At 30.4% G+C, this 15,877-nt stretch overlaps 1 protein-coding gene across 1 annotated transcript; it reads right to left on the bottom strand.

Moving 5' to 3' along the window:
• Window positions 1-1,593: 1,593 nt before the first annotated feature.
• Window positions 1,594-15,394, bottom strand: LOC106684980 (uncharacterized). Its single transcript, XM_014427384.3, has 3 exons — window positions 14,985-15,394; window positions 4,825-5,039; window positions 1,594-2,099 (listed from the first exon to the last, which is right to left on the bottom strand). Exons 1-3 carry the CDS (start codon window positions 15,376-15,378, stop codon window positions 1,941-1,943), a joined length of 768 nt encoding a protein of 255 aa, XP_014282870.1. The 5' UTR covers window positions 15,379-15,394; the 3' UTR covers window positions 1,594-1,940.
• Between the last annotated feature and the right edge of the window lie 483 nt (window positions 15,395-15,877).

The raw sequence follows: 15,877 nt of genomic DNA, 5'->3' as shown, positions 1-15,877 counted from the left end.
AATGTAACAATAACTTTTTAATATTATAAAACTCAAAATCCTTAAAATAATTATTTCTCATTGGAATAAATAGGTCTTGTTTAAAATATATATGTATATATCCGTGATTAACCCGTCTCTTAAGTTATAAAAATGTTTAAAAAATATTTTTTTTTTTTAATAACCTCATAAGGATTTAAATGATGTGCTCAACTCTTTAATTTTGATGAATTTCTTTGTCCTGAAACCTGTTATGGAACTAAAGAACTAAAACTATTATGACTAGTAAATTTGATAGATCTTCATCAAGACTGTGGAGTTAAAAAATATCGACAAAGAACTCGTTCAAAATTTTTCAAATCGACTGCTTTGATGAAGATTTATAAATTGGGGCGAAATGTGGGCACCCCTTTTTGACGCACCCCCGACCTCTTCATATTTTGAAAAATATATTTTCACTTTTCATTAAATAATAATTTATATTAAATTAATAAATATTCTTAACAGACAAATCATATTTAAGTTATGAAGTGTGTATTAAATTTATTAATTAAATTGATAAATTTTGTTAACAATTATTTTGAAAATAAAACACACCTCTCTCTTATTTACTCAAAATACTTCTAATCATATATAATAACATAGAGTATACGACATTTATTATTTTCATCTGTAACTCATAGATATTTAATTTTATATACTACAAAGTTATGAAAAAATTTCTTATTATGAAATGATTTCTTTTGGACAATTAGTATAGAATGTTTTTTTAACTAATATTTTATTGTATAGTACAAGTGAGATATTTGAAAGGTAAATTACTTGTTCATATTTTTTATTTGATTTTTTCAGAAGATTTCCTTTTTTAAAGAATGAAAAAAACATTGGAACAAAATAGATTTTTGTCGAAATTTATTATTTTATCATCTGTGTTATGTAGAAGTTATGTTTAATTAAGTTTTTTGTATAATAAATAAAGGTAAGATGTAACAAAGAACAACTAGTAAATAACTGAATAATTGGTCCATAATAATATTCAGCAGGCTTTAAAATATTTTAAATATAACAATAAGGGGGCTAACTATGCATTTTGTTGTTAATTTTGGATAAAATAATACTATATAGTTTTGTATACAATGGTTGATTAAGTAAATATTATAAATTAACCTAATAAACGGTAGAATGTTGTTTAACTATTTAGTCTAAAATATGTTTCCTTTTCTAAAAAAAAAAAACAAAAAAAAACGGGGATAAAATAAAATGTTAACTTATTGAAACATCATTGTATTGAAACATTAAGTAATTTTTATGCAGCAATAAAATCATAATTAAGAAATAATAGTAAATTGTTAATTGTTTTTAAATTGTAAAATTTGGAAATAGGATTAAAAGTGTTAATTTATCAATTATCCTGAATAAAACAATTTTAAAAAAATGTTTTCAAATAAGTATAAGGATGTAATAATTATTAAGAACAAATAACTTCCAGTTTTAAGCATTGATTATTAAAATCAAAGTTTTTAGTCAAGTTGATAGGTTTCAAGTAGCGTTCAGGTTATGTATTATTCACAGTATCTAATGAAAAATGAGGTTCATTTTTGAATAAAAAATATGTTATAAATTTTACCACAAATTTTATTGAATAATTTTACATTAAATATAATGACTTTGTTTCTTTTTAAATAAATAATAAACAAAAGGAAAGGATATAATAAATATAATATTTTACTTAATGACAATTAATGTTTATTTAAAAATAAATAATAATATAAAATACGCTTATTGACAACAATAACACGTAACAACTCTCAGAGTTTACAATATGTCCTGAAACATAGTTAATCATTGAAACACACAGTGAGTAAGTAGTCTCTAAACAGACTAACTGGGTAACGACACAGTGCCGTTAGGTTTGGTTTACATATTTACAAAGTGTCGAGGTTCTGGCCTCGCGCAGGGGGCTACTGTGCGCTGTTGTTATCCACTGTAGGGATCTGCGCCGAGTAAGCTAAATCGTGGGATGTCTCCATGGATCGCCTGTAGTAGGGTCCAGAACTGGAGGAACCGCTGGAAGCCCAGCCTCCGGAACCTGAGGAGCTACCGTAGTCGATCACTGGAGTCTGTAACAAACATTATTTGTTATTTATATACAAAATATTATCTACACTGGTAAAAATCTTGAAAAAGTTCCTATTTTACATAGGATACATAATATATGTATTATATAATATATGATACATTTATGTAATGCTCCTACCACTAGTGTGCAATCAAGGTTTAGTAAACTGGAGCCCTTGCGTATTATGCCTCTGACCATAATAAATGATAATATAACGTAGTAATGTATTTATTGTTATTACTTATGGCAACATATATAGTGGCATAAAAAATATTTATGCCTATTACTTTAATAAAAATAATCTATTAAAAACCAATATGATTCGATATAAACTGAAATGTTATTATCACATATTACGTTAGAGACTACATAGAACGCCATACACGAAAGAATAGTCCAGTCATTAATTTTTAACATGGCAAAATTCCTATTCTAGATATACAATGTTGCTCAATATAATTTTTTTTCTTCAAAAACTGCTCTACTCTATATTAGTAAAATATATGGGATCTTCCAATTATAGGATATCGGTGGTGGGACGGGGAGGGAAGATTCTAATCATTTTTGAAGTTATGATCTTGAGAGATTATAATATCGTTGTGAATCGACCAAAACTCGTAGTATGTAAATATTTTAAAAGTAAGACAAGTATCCGTATGCCAATAATTTTGTACCATACTGGTGGAAAGTTGTAGAACACAATAAAAAAAGTTTATATTAATTTACTAGCTGGGATTTTTTAGTTATTAATTAAATCTCGTTATTTTAGATGTATTGAAGTATATACCGATACCTGTACAGTTTATTTAAATTTTTTTTGGCTCCCTATTCCTAGTGAGCATCCAGGCAAACATATGCCATCATTGTTGACGCTACCTTCAGAGGACCAGGCAACCATTCTTATAATGCCATCCCGGCAAAACAAGAAAATGAAATAGGCGGTATATGTACTTATCATTTTTCTATTGTATATATTTGTAAATGCTTATTTCTTTGTTCCAGGAGGTAAGAAAAAAAAAATTAAATTTTTTGGATTTTTTTAAGTAAGTGATTATCAAATATTGAAAGGAGTTGAAGGACAGAGACATTTTGATCTCTTTATAAAAAAAATGGGGAGATGGAGGAGCATAAATTGCCCTACTCCTCGGTAATGACTTCGGTGTTTCGAACAGCTCTTTAATTATTAATTGAATTAATAAGAAAATTAGTTCGAGGACAGGAGCCGCTCTACTTTAGTCGACATGGAAATGCCGTAGTCTGATGACACAGCGATTATAGGCCGACAATGGAGGAGATGTGTAAGGAAGAAATTTAGAAAGTCAAAGAAGAATGTCAAGCAGAGGATTGATTGCAATCGGAGCTGCTATCTAGAAGGCAGTGACTGATGTTCCTCCGCTTCACGACACTCTTTGACTTCTTGATGTCTCTGGTCGTTAGGGCTGTCTGTCATCGGAGGTTCTCAAAGGGCAACAGGAGAACCGTGAGCTCTAGGCGTTAAAGTCTCCATGTTAAGATTGTGTTTTCCTTAATAGCAATCAGGTGAAACATACATCATTCTCAGCAAAGCATCTATACTCGACAAGTTTAACGGACATCAATTTGACTGAAATTGGATTTTTTCTTTTATTGAATTTATTTCGTGCACTACGTTTTCGTTTATGTAGGTATAATGATCAAATAATTTTAACATAATTGCTTGCATCAGTGACACGGTTCAAAATATTAAGAAACGCTCTTGGTCATTAAATTAAAATAACGGTCAGATTTTGTACTTCACTAACGGGCCACAGTTTATTTACCTATCGACATAAGCGGACTAATACATCTTACCAAAAAAATGAGTCTTGTGGTCCAAAAAAAAATACTTACAGATTACCTCGCAGGGCTGTACTAAGATATAGATACATGTCTGAGTACATTAAGATATGGAAGGCGTCTAAATTAGGGATGGGACTTAATATTTGATCAAATATATGAAAATTATAAATATTAATAAGAAATTAAACATATACGCAAGATATTTTTCGATATTGATTATAAAATTCATGAATTACTTCTTAAAACACTGTTATTCTTAAAAGAGAGGGTGCCCAACCTTTTCGTAACTTGTGCAAAAAGCGAAGACCTTCACAATAATTACTTTTACAAGATATATATTTTTTTTTTTTAGATAAAACGTGTCTAAAAAGAGTGCTAATAAACCTTTCATCTCAAAAAAGAAACTTTGAGTAATAACTTCTTTATTAATAAAATAATTTAGAATGAAGGTTATTTAAAACTAACTTTACCGAAATTCGGAAACCAAACAATTAGTTTCAATTTAGTCATTAATTTTCCTAAGGCTTTCCTTAATTTGGAAAATAATTAATATATTTTTTTAAAAATAGCGTTATATAAATCGGACGAATTAATATTGTTTTTTAAAATTAAAAAATACAGTTGCGACAAGCTTTTCAGATACCATAATATTTGTAGTAATTCCAAGACAAAGATTTATAGTATTAAATTTGGAAATTTGTTTCTTATTAATATTTTAAATATTTCTCTACTATAACTTTATCTGATAATCATTTTCTATATCATAATTTACTTGTATTCAAAGAAATACGGTACTAAGGGATTTTACCCTACTTTCCTTTCTGAAACAGTTAACATTTTTCTTCCCTTTTTATATAGTGATTGCACCAAAAGTAAAAGATACTTCAAGTCTCGTATCCGCCACTCACCTTAGATAGAGTTGGGATGACGCTTGCTCCGGAACCACCGCTGAAGAACTTCTGGAAGGCGATGACTGCAGCAATGACCAGGGCGATCTTACCGACGACGAGAGCCTTGAGGGCCATTAGACCAATAGCGCCGAGGGCAAGAGGAAGAAGAGTCACCAACTTGACTCCGACCAGCATGAGGATGGGAAGGAGCTTCTTCTTGATCTTGGCACGTCCTTAAAAAAAAAAAAAGTTGAAATGTAAATGTCGTAATTCTTGTTAATTTTTGAATAAATTAAAGAGTTATAATTTTAAAGGAAATTTTGATATAATCTTCTTTACGATATTATTAAAGATGATTTTAAGGTGGTTTTGATTAACGATCATTCTGATTGACAATCATCATTCAGACTGATTCAATCACAAAAGCCTCCGATACTATCAATCTTACTTTCATATGACGTGGTTAACTGTAAGGATTTTGTGCGATCTCTCTACTCGAAAACTTGATTGGCCATTATTTGGCTGCAAGAATAAAGCAAAACAAAGGACATGAATGAAGCACCTGTAGTCTTTCCTCAACGTTCTCACTACCTCTTCGACTTTAAATTTTGAATAATTTAATTATTTTTTGGTAATTCATCAATATTATTCGTAAACGGTTGTCTATTTTTGGTTTTACAAATTCTAAATTATTGGACGACCATTATTCTATACTAATATGTGAAGCTCAAGAGTTAGTTTGAACGCATTAATTTCAAAAACTAATTCCTTCCTTGCTATATGAGACATTTGTTGAAGAAAGCTTTAAAGCAGTAGTCTTCAAACCTCTGCCCGCATGACGTCACCTGTGCCCGCTTAACATAACCTGAACCAGTAATCTCCATAGAAACCTTTTTACGTGCTGCAATTTAAAAAAATTTCAATACAATTTTCTAAGCTTTATTCTGAATATTTTATGAATTCGAAATAAAAAATAAAAATTTTAATTCATTTACATCATATTTTCTGTTTTACTCTCAATCATTTTACCTAACCAATTGCAACTTTGTTAATTTTCAATTAAATATTACACATTTTTAAAAAATTTATTAATTACATTGTAATATAACCGAATTTTTCCAGCGATACATTACTATAAAACATAAAATACTACAATATAAATATTTGTTAATATTATAAATAACTATTTAATTATATGGCATTAATTGATTATATTATTCATTTTTATTTTATTATTAATATCCATAGTATTCTTTTTTCTTTTTTTATAAAGAGTGACAAAAATTGAATTACAATTTTAATTACACTTTGACTTGTTTTATGTTTAGTACGGTATATTTTATAATTAGTAAAATATGTACGTAATATTTGTACTGATTACAGTATCCTATGTTGAAATATTATAAACAATATACTAGATTCACTTAACAATGAATAAGATCACAAAAAATAAAATTTCTTCTCACCAGCTTACAGATAATCCATTAATTTGCTCAGATGTTGCAAAAGTTTGACGTATTCGGTATTCGGATTAGTACCGGGTTGAGATCTATTGGAACGGAGTACGGAGATAAAATATAGTGCCAGGAAAGATAAATGTGCTTATTCTTAAAACTGTAGCAATAAGTTTTAAAAAACACGTGCCTAAATAGTTAAATAATTAAATATAAAAAACAGTACTTTTATTAACTAGAAAGTACGACTCTTGGAAAATTTTGAACTGCTCATTTGAAGGTTATTACATTTTCTACGAGACAAAACAACAATCTTTGAAATCAGATCGTTTTAGCAAGGTTCAAATCTATAAAGGTATAGTATAGGCAAGTTAGAAGAATATCTTCCCGTTAAGATATTATTTGCAGTCATTAAAATAAAGAGCTGGGATAGAAGGTTGTGCATACCGGAGTGTACTAAAGATAACACTATTTTCTCCTGAGTAATTAAAAATACTTCTTGTCAATCCATTTTTTTTTTAATGATTGATTCTTTTTGTTTTACTATTTCGATTTCGGATATTATTCAGTTGATCAAATGCACTTTGACTTTGACATATACTCACCCTGAATATGAAACAAGCATACATGATGTAGTTGAAAACGCTTGAAATCGCGTTGCAGTTATTCAAATATATATTGCAAGTGAAAAATGTATTTTACAGTTTAATAAGAGGATTCGTAAAGTACCAATTATAAACAGATTACTTATTAACTATAAGAGCGACACAGGGAGAAAATTTGGTCTTATATTGTGAAAGATCATGCAAAATAGATTTCTTCTCATTTTTCGGGTTTTTAGTGAGTGTGTATCGGGGTTTTACATACTCGGCGTTAAGTCAAGTGAATCATAAATCACTTAGTCTATCCTACGTTCAGTACCACAAATGAGTGTAATAGCCATGTTCTTATAATAACTAAATTACTTTTTCTAGACTCTCAGCAAAACTACGTTCTCCAAAGAGGTCGAAGAGCTGGTGAAAAGATTGGACATTGACCCTGGGATAAATATAAGAGAAAGTATGATGCAAGCGAATCCACTCTGGCGTAATCTCGTTTCACGCTCAAACCTACATTCTCTTCCGATTACGTCATTCTGTCTTTTCTTCGATACTGAAGTGAAATAGTGATCGACGTCAAGAAATTAAAAGTTTTTTTGTCTTTTATTTCTTTTATTCAATGTGCACAGAAATCATATAAAATAAACTACGATTATATTCCGGAAAACTTAGCGAATCAGAAATCCATGATTGTTAAGACTATTTTCCTGTATAAATAGTAAAGGTGAAGGGGGAGGTAACATGATGTCCAACCTTGAAGAAAGGAGTATAATGAAGAGAGAAAGAAGCAAGAAGAGGTTAAGCCAAATATTTGAGCCTTATAATGAGCTCCAGGGGCGGAGCAGTATAGTACAGCCATTCCTATTAAACTCAACGTTAACTTAGTCCCGAGGGACTTTAGTAATGAGGATTTCAATAAATCTTCCACAGTGTAAGACTCTTACTTTCATTTAAATTAAGAACCAGCTTAAATAATAATCACTTCACCACTGAACGAATTCACAGATAAAGCCTTTAGAGGAGAAATACTTATTCCTCAATAGTCATAATAGGGGTTCTGTTTTAGGCATTTAAAAATAATCTTACCCACTAGTTTTGCTATTTATTTTTTGTAGTTCTATTTAGCTTGGAGAAAACTGGATAATGGAGGGGGTAGACTACCAGGAAAAATGAACCCCAAAAGACGAGCTCAATGATGAGCTCAGGGGGCGTGGCATGAAATTAGCAGCCAATCATTAGCAGGTGAATATTCCTATTAATCTCCCCTCATTTCATCCAACCAAACTCCCCACATTTTGGCTTCACTTTTGCTTTGAAGGAGAGTAATAAATGTCATGCCCTCCCTTGTTAATTATAAGGTTATAAGCCCAAAATTATGAATTCTGCGTACATTAATATACACAATGATTTTATAAAGCAGAAAATTTCAAAACAAGGCCGGTTTTTCTGAAAAATAAATTGTAATGTTTTTAATGATAAATCGTAATATAAATATGACCCCCACTTTCAGTATGTTCGAACTATCAGGTGGTGAATAAAAAAAAAATGATAACTAATAATATCACAAACAGAGAATATTCCAGGTACTAAACTACATTAGTATATTGCAGTATGTCTTCTTATGGTCATGAAACATAAATAAAATATTAAGAGATATTTAAATTTTTAAATGTAATATTAAATTCCAACAAATCCTATCAAATCACTCTAACCCTTAATGATGTTACTCTGACCCCTGTCGAACAGATCCTTGGACAAAGGATCAACCTGGAACCCTCACACAAGACTGAAAATACAGGAAACTGCACGTCGATTTCGACTATTACAACATTTACTAGACAAACGGTCTAAACTTCCAATACATTACAAAAGACTGATCTACATGACTGTAATAAGGCCAATCTAGACATATGGAGTTGAGCTTTGGGGCTCCACTAAACCTTCGAATTCCTCTCGTATTCAATCGTTGCAATCCAAAATCCTCAATGCTCCTTACTATGTCACAAATAAAATCATACATAAAGACCTTAATGTTCCCTATGTAACCAATCTAGCCCGAACCAGATATCACGCCTTCCATTATAAACTCTCAAATCACTCAAACCCCCTAGTTTCTAATATTGCATCCTCTTCCATTCCTGACAATCCTCCGAGCGCCTGAAAAGAAGATGGCCACGAGACCAGCTAATGTAAAATGTCATTAGAGGGGTAGTTTCTCTACACGCCTGTAACACTCCAATTTAACTTAGATCAGATTTACTAAATGTATTATAATGTACAGTTGCAAGTAGCAATAACTAAATATTTAAAGAAAAAAAAGTTTTGTAGTATTTTTGTAGATATGTCATTGTTAGCCAATGATATGTCCTTAAGAGTTTTCATATTCTCGAGTTAGTTATATCGTTGCTAATTTCTTTTTTAAAACGAGTTTCATGCCAGGAGATATGCCGAGAGAGAAACATCTCTTTGAACTGTTAATTTTCGAGATGCTAAGAAGTCATTGTACTCCTATCAATACCACGCCTTCGACTTTCTCCGACCTTTGACAAACGACTCTCTTCGGCCGGAGACAAAGACAATGGCGGAAGAGATAAAGAGCTGTGGGAAGGTATGCCACTGGGCTTGGCAAGGCGACATCCAGGTCACCCTCCATCCAATTACCATGCGCTTTGTCCAAGCTAGCTGACACATATTCCTCTCGTCGTTACTAGTTGATATGCTGCATCGGTTCGTAGGCGCACTAGGGTCGCATGGTGAACATGTCCGGAATCAGAGAAACCGAATAGTTCAATAAAGTATATTGAAAAAGAACATAAATAATTTTAATTTAATGTTACCTCATTGGTGAAACAATGACAGAGGTGAAGAAATATAAACATTATTTATTACTTTATATGGGGCTTTCCAATTGATAAGATTAATATAAAATATAAATAAAAACAAGAACCTTAGAAAATCATTTCTTATTAATTATTTATTTGTTAGCACAACGGTCTTGCAAGAAACTGGGTCTCTCTCATAACCTTCCTCCACTCTCTCCTATTCCGGGCATAAAATTTTCTTTTCCCCTTAGAAATGAAAAAAAGAAAATATCCATTGATTTTAATAATCATAAATATTTTGTTGGATTTATTAAAATATTTATTCGTTTATAATCTTCAATAATTAACATTTTAAATTACTGGAGTAATGTACCAAGATCCGTAGATTCCTAAAATAAAAATAAAATACTTTTATTTTAATTTTATATAATTTGATCACCTTACAACGTCCGCAACTTTTATTCTTAAATACTTAAATACCGGTTTTCTTAAATCGGGCTTAAAATCATAGATTGCTTAACTATTTTCACACATTAAATTTGAAAATGTTGATTGATTGAAAGTTTCATAAATATTGGTTATATTTGGAATATAAAATGTTAAAAATATGAAGTAACAAAGACAAACTTTTTAATATATATTTTTCCAATATGGACTTATTATAATTATAAACTATAGTGTAATTATTTCTTGGTTTTTTTTTTTTTATAAGAGAAAAGGGCATTTTTAAAAAAAATATATTTTTCATTATCGGCCATACATGTATAAAAAGTTCACTCTTTTTTCTTCGTTGTTCTTGAACGTTTATTACTCTTCAAATAACTACTACATACTTTCCCATTTATATATAATCATGGTGAATTTCTCGATTGATTTTTTAATATATAAAGTTCTAGTTATAGCTGCTCAAATTTTAAAATATTATTTTCTTTATTACCTATTTCATTTTTAATGAAACTCACCCTATCCATTTAAACGATAAATATTTTTTTATGTATCCATCTATTTTTATCTTATCCTTTGGGACAGTGATTTCAACTAATTTATATTGTTTCCCTATCTTCAGAAATGACTGAGATATGGTCAGTATAGTATAACCTGTGACTCAAACAAATCTGTCCAGTGTCCAAGGTGAGAAAAACCGTAGACACTGGGCTCATGGGTAATTGGATTCTACCTTTCTTGAAAGTCTGATTTTTTTTTTCTCTTAAGACTTATTCTTAAAAAATAAATCTAATTTGTATAAAAAATATTTATAAATCAAGCTATGCTCGTAAAACTGACAAAAATATACATTAATTTACTCAGAATTAAACTTCTTCAGGCATGATTTTTCCTCGAAAATCTAAACGTGACGTTTGGCTCTGAAATTATATCAAAGTACGTAGATTGAAGTTTCATCTTCAATGATTCGTATTTTAGGAGTGGGACGACCATTCTGTTGTCATTTTCAAACCTCTTCTTGTGAATCTAGAGATTTCAGAACGGGAAAATAAAGGAAATATTTAAGAAATAATAAAAATAAAATTAATTCCTTCCAGAATGTTTTTGTATCTCTGTGATTCAAACCGAAGACTCCACAATTTTTTATAAAGGAAGTTCATGTTCGTACTAGGGTAATTCCAAATTTCGCGAAGCGTGATAATTTTCCATGCATATTAATGTCATAAAGATAAGTTGAATCTTTTGAGCCCACGGGTACTGTTATAAACCATTTTATTCTGCTCTGTTAGGAAATAACGGATTGGTAATTTTATAAAATATACAGCTCTGGTTTTTTTTTTTTATGAGCTTTCTTTTTATAATGAAGTTAAAATCGCATTAAAGTCTTTGAATTTTAAACAACACATTTAGAAACAATAGTAAGCTCTTATAATTTTGAAGTACTCATATTCTGATTTACTATTGGATAAAATAAAAAAAAAAATGACAAATGCGCCCATTTTAAAAATAATTTATATACTGTAAACTTAATTACATTTCATCAGATGCAGTAAGAAATACATTTTTTTTTTTCATAGAAAGTAATTATTTTACGGTAGTTAATTTCTTTTTATGAAGACATTACGCTTTTGAATGTTAAATAACAACCAGTTAATAGAAATAATTACTTGCAACAAGTCGTGAAATTGAATTATTCGGTTGATTTTTCATTTGTAGTTTCTACTGGATTTTATATTTATCTTGTCTGAAAACGAATATTATCATAAAAAAAAATTAAATAAAATACAAATTGGCTTTGAAACGGAATGATATTTATGATAGCTATATACTTTATCTTCACAAAATTTATTTTGTGGTTATGTTGGGTACAGTCTGAGTCTTTACAATTATAAAAATATCTTAACACGTATCCGGACTCCTTTTCTAATGAGAAAATATAGGGTGGCTACTGATTATCTAGGAAAGTGGATTGTCGTGTTTGAGTTAATCTAAGAAGATAATTCAGCTAAAGACTTTCTCCATATATCTTCAACACAAGGCACTACTGGAGCGCTCTCTATTAACGGCGTGATGTATTGACCACGGAGGACGCTGTACTCCTCCCTAGAAGGAATGTGGAGGACATCCTTGACCCAGTGTCCGCTCTTCTCTACCATCCTTAATACAAGCGCCCTCTATGTCTTCATCATATTTTGGTTGTCCCTAAAGACCTTGTAAATCTTTGGAGAACTTAACTTCTCCATACCTGCCTGTCTTATGCTAACACAAGGTTTTACATTATACTCTTTTGCCAGTCTTTTTTTTGCTTATAATTTGAACAGATTTGTTCTCATTAATCGCAAAAAAAACAAAAACAAATTTTTACCGTTTCTAGAGATTAGGAACAAACAATGTACAACAAAACATCGTGAAATTCTATGGATAATAATCCTTTCAGATTTCGTATGAATCTCTCGTCACAATTTAGGGATTTATTCATTGAGTTGTCATAATCATGGCAGCCATATTTATCTACTCGGATTGTTGAGGAAACCCAAATTATGATGATGGACTCTTACGGAAAATTAAATTCTTAGAAGATTTTGTTCCTTAGATTTGCCGCACCGTCTGCACTAAAATTGTCAAAAAACCGTAGAACATATCTGTAGTTTTAAGCGGTTTACACCTTCAGGACGCATTAAATCAATAAAATACCCTCTACCATTGGAAATCCTAAATTTAAAAGGACTGGAGAAACATTAGAAAAATTTCAATACCAAAAAAAGATGGAGCACTTGTCACTAACATTGCCCAGCTAAAATCGCTAAAATTTTAAAAACTGTAGAGATTAGGTTAAGTGAACATACATAAAAGGACTTATTCTGTTAAAAGCAAAATCCTATAACGATTTCAGAACATATAAAGTAGATTAAAAGAATAAAATAAATTGCAGATTTTGTTTTTTTTAAATGCTTTGAGTTTTGATGTGGAACGATTGGAAGTTGGATTAGTATCCTTCCTTGACCCAGCGTTAAAGTCTCTCCCGGTTCAATAGTCTTTTATTTATTTTCTATATATTTTTTACTCAGTCTTTATTTGTAACCTATTGAATTTTAATGATCAATTATTTATTTTTAAAATAAGATTAGGTATTGTATTCATAAATATATAAATCCTATTAATTTTACATCTTTTGGCAAATGACAAAAATAAAAGTAATTAAGTGGTGCAGTAAAGATGAGCCTGAAATTTTTTTTCCCATACTTTGATGTACTTGTTCCTAAGCACTTTTAATTGCTTATTATCATACAACTTTGTTTCAATATAGTGTATTTTGAATTCGAGTTCCGAGTATAATTCTGGGATGGACTATAAATGAATCGCTAAAAGTAAAAACAAAAAACATATCGACCCAATAGTCTAGCACTAAAGAGGCCATCTTTTTTTAATTTAATTTTTAGATTCTGCATATCGTGAAACGTGGTAACGGTTCAACAACTTTTTGAAGGAGAATAATATTTTGTCAGCTTAGTCAATTTTAAAGATTGATTACTGAACGGAATATATCTATACAAATAATTAAAATAAATTAAATTCGCGTAAAATGTTTCACCAACAAAATACTACCAACATTCGGTTTTTTAATCATATTAATTTATCGAATCTCATCAGAACAATAAACGAAATTAGACTTGATGTAGTGTTTCCATTTAAGTTTTAGGCTCTCTCCTTAAGTATCTTTAAATCGGATCATATGCTTTTCTATTATTGTAAATAATATATACAGCATACGAAACATAAACTTTGAAGAACATTACTAAGCTTAATAGAATCACAAGACCAATTAGCTTCTATGTAATAAATATTAAACATAGTAAATATAAAATATAAATCATAGGAGAAATTGCTGGTGAAGTCTTAACACGCTAGTGTTAGCATTAATGTTGATCTGGGATGCCCTACTTACCTCTCTTGGAACCTACGTCTTTCTAATATTATTTACAATTTGTATATTTATATAAAATTTGCTCATTATAAAATATAGTTTTTTCTCTTAAGGCAGATGTTTTGTCATTACTAAACCGTTTAAGCATAAATTTTGACAAATCTAATCTAAATAATTTTTTTATTAATATATATCGTTAGTCTAAATTAATCTATTCATTATATAAAAAAAATCTAGCACCACTCTAGGGACATTTGGAAAGAAATTTTTAATCCAAATAAAATTATATAAAACCATTCTATAAAAGGGCGTGTCTTGAGAGTGATTCTTTATTGTTTTAATATTTAAATAGTCAGAAAAACGTATTGTTATTTTGTTTTCGAAAATAATTAGGATAACATCTTAACACATATTCAGATTGTTCTTTTTTAAATGGAAAATTCTAATATAAATTCAAATATTTTTTGCTTGAAGGATGATTTTATTATGAGTATTTTGTTCTCTCAAAGCAAAATGATATTTTATTTTCTTAATTATTGTAAATTCCAGTTAATATTACAAATTTTAATATTATTTTTCTGTAATGAGTTTGTTATTACAATACAATGTTATTGAACAGGTACGGAGTTTTCTAACATTATGTAATATATCCATTTCTGAAAGAAAAATTTTTGTTTTAACTAATTCATTCTCTAATCCTAAAACGTATTTAATTTATTTAAAATTTAATTTTTTTCTGTCAAAAAGTTGTTACAAATAAAAACTGTCTATATAAATTTAACTGAGGTGCAAGAGATTACTCCATTAATAATTTTTCAACAACCATTTTCCAAAAGTGAATATATAGAATTTTGATAGAATATATTTTAAATATTTGTAAGATATTTAGATTCCTTCAATCATTATTAATTTATATCAACTTCATTGGACTCACCTTCTTCAAGGGCCCTCTGGAGGGTTTCTGGAGCTCCTTCTGGTACCTTCAGCTTGAGGGAGTGAGATTTGAGGAACCTGAGTCCGGCGTCATAGAGGAGATCCAACATCTTGGAAGTCCTATCTTCGGGCTGTTGAGCCTGGAGATCGGCTTCAAGCTGTTCGGCGGAGGTGAGCTGCCGGCTCTCCCTCCAGTCGGCCTCCTTGACCAAACTGACTCCAGGGAGAACTTCAATGTCTTGCATCCTGCTTGCTCTTTCTATGGCCACGACGGCGGTGGCCGTCAGGCAGCCCATCGGGTCATCCCTTGCCGAACAATCTTCTACACGATTGTCTATGATCCCTCCGGCTACAAACCCTGCTACCAATAGTACCAATCCTGCTGTACCCTTCATAGTTCCAGTTGTTGGTTGCGACTGTCCCCTCCTCGGAGTCCGGACGGGTTATATACCAGCCCGGAGCGAAAGCTGTAAACAAAGGACTCCCCACCACACCGCGCCTCCACCGGCATCAATCATATCGCCGTGTCTTCTTCTCTTCGTCATTAATTTTATTAACTCGTTACATGTCTTCTGTTGATTTCGATTAGCGAATATTTTTAAGTGTACTAATTCTTCAAGCCATTCATCACTGCGTATAGTTCCGTAGCTTCATCAGACAGTTCTGTCTACTACCATCGCCGTATAAACCTCCTTTAAAAAATAAATGAACTTTCATTTTATGTTTAAACAACATATTTTTATATCTAAACTTGAATCATTTTAAAATTAAATAAGTCTAAAACCCTTTTATTTAGGATCGTTTTACTTATTCTATGTTTTTATGATTTTTTTTTTACTTGTTATGTTGTTTTCTGAGTGATAAACAACCTGAACATTTTGCCTTATGTTGATG

Source organism: Halyomorpha halys, unplaced genomic scaffold (assembly GCF_000696795.3).
Source record: "Halyomorpha halys isolate HHAL.00 unplaced genomic scaffold, Hhal_1.1 Scaffold640.1, whole genome shotgun sequence".
In the NCBI taxonomy this organism is placed as follows: Eukaryota; Metazoa; Arthropoda; class Insecta; order Hemiptera; family Pentatomidae; genus Halyomorpha; species Halyomorpha halys.
This window is presented reverse-complemented; position numbering and strand designations above follow the sequence as displayed.

Coding starts and splice junctions, on each gene's coding strand:
- LOC106684980 (XM_014427384.3), bottom strand. CDS start 15,378: ATGAAGGGTACAGCAGGATTGGTACTATTGGTAGCAGGGTTTGTAGCC. Junction 5,040..14,984: donor CCAGAGGGCCCTTGAAGAAG/GTGAGTCCAATG, acceptor TTTTTTTTTAAG/GACGTGCCAAGATCAAGAAG. Junction 2,100..4,824: donor TCATCCCAACTCTATCTAAG/GTGAGTGGCGGA, acceptor TGTTTGTTACAG/ACTCCAGTGATCGACTACGG.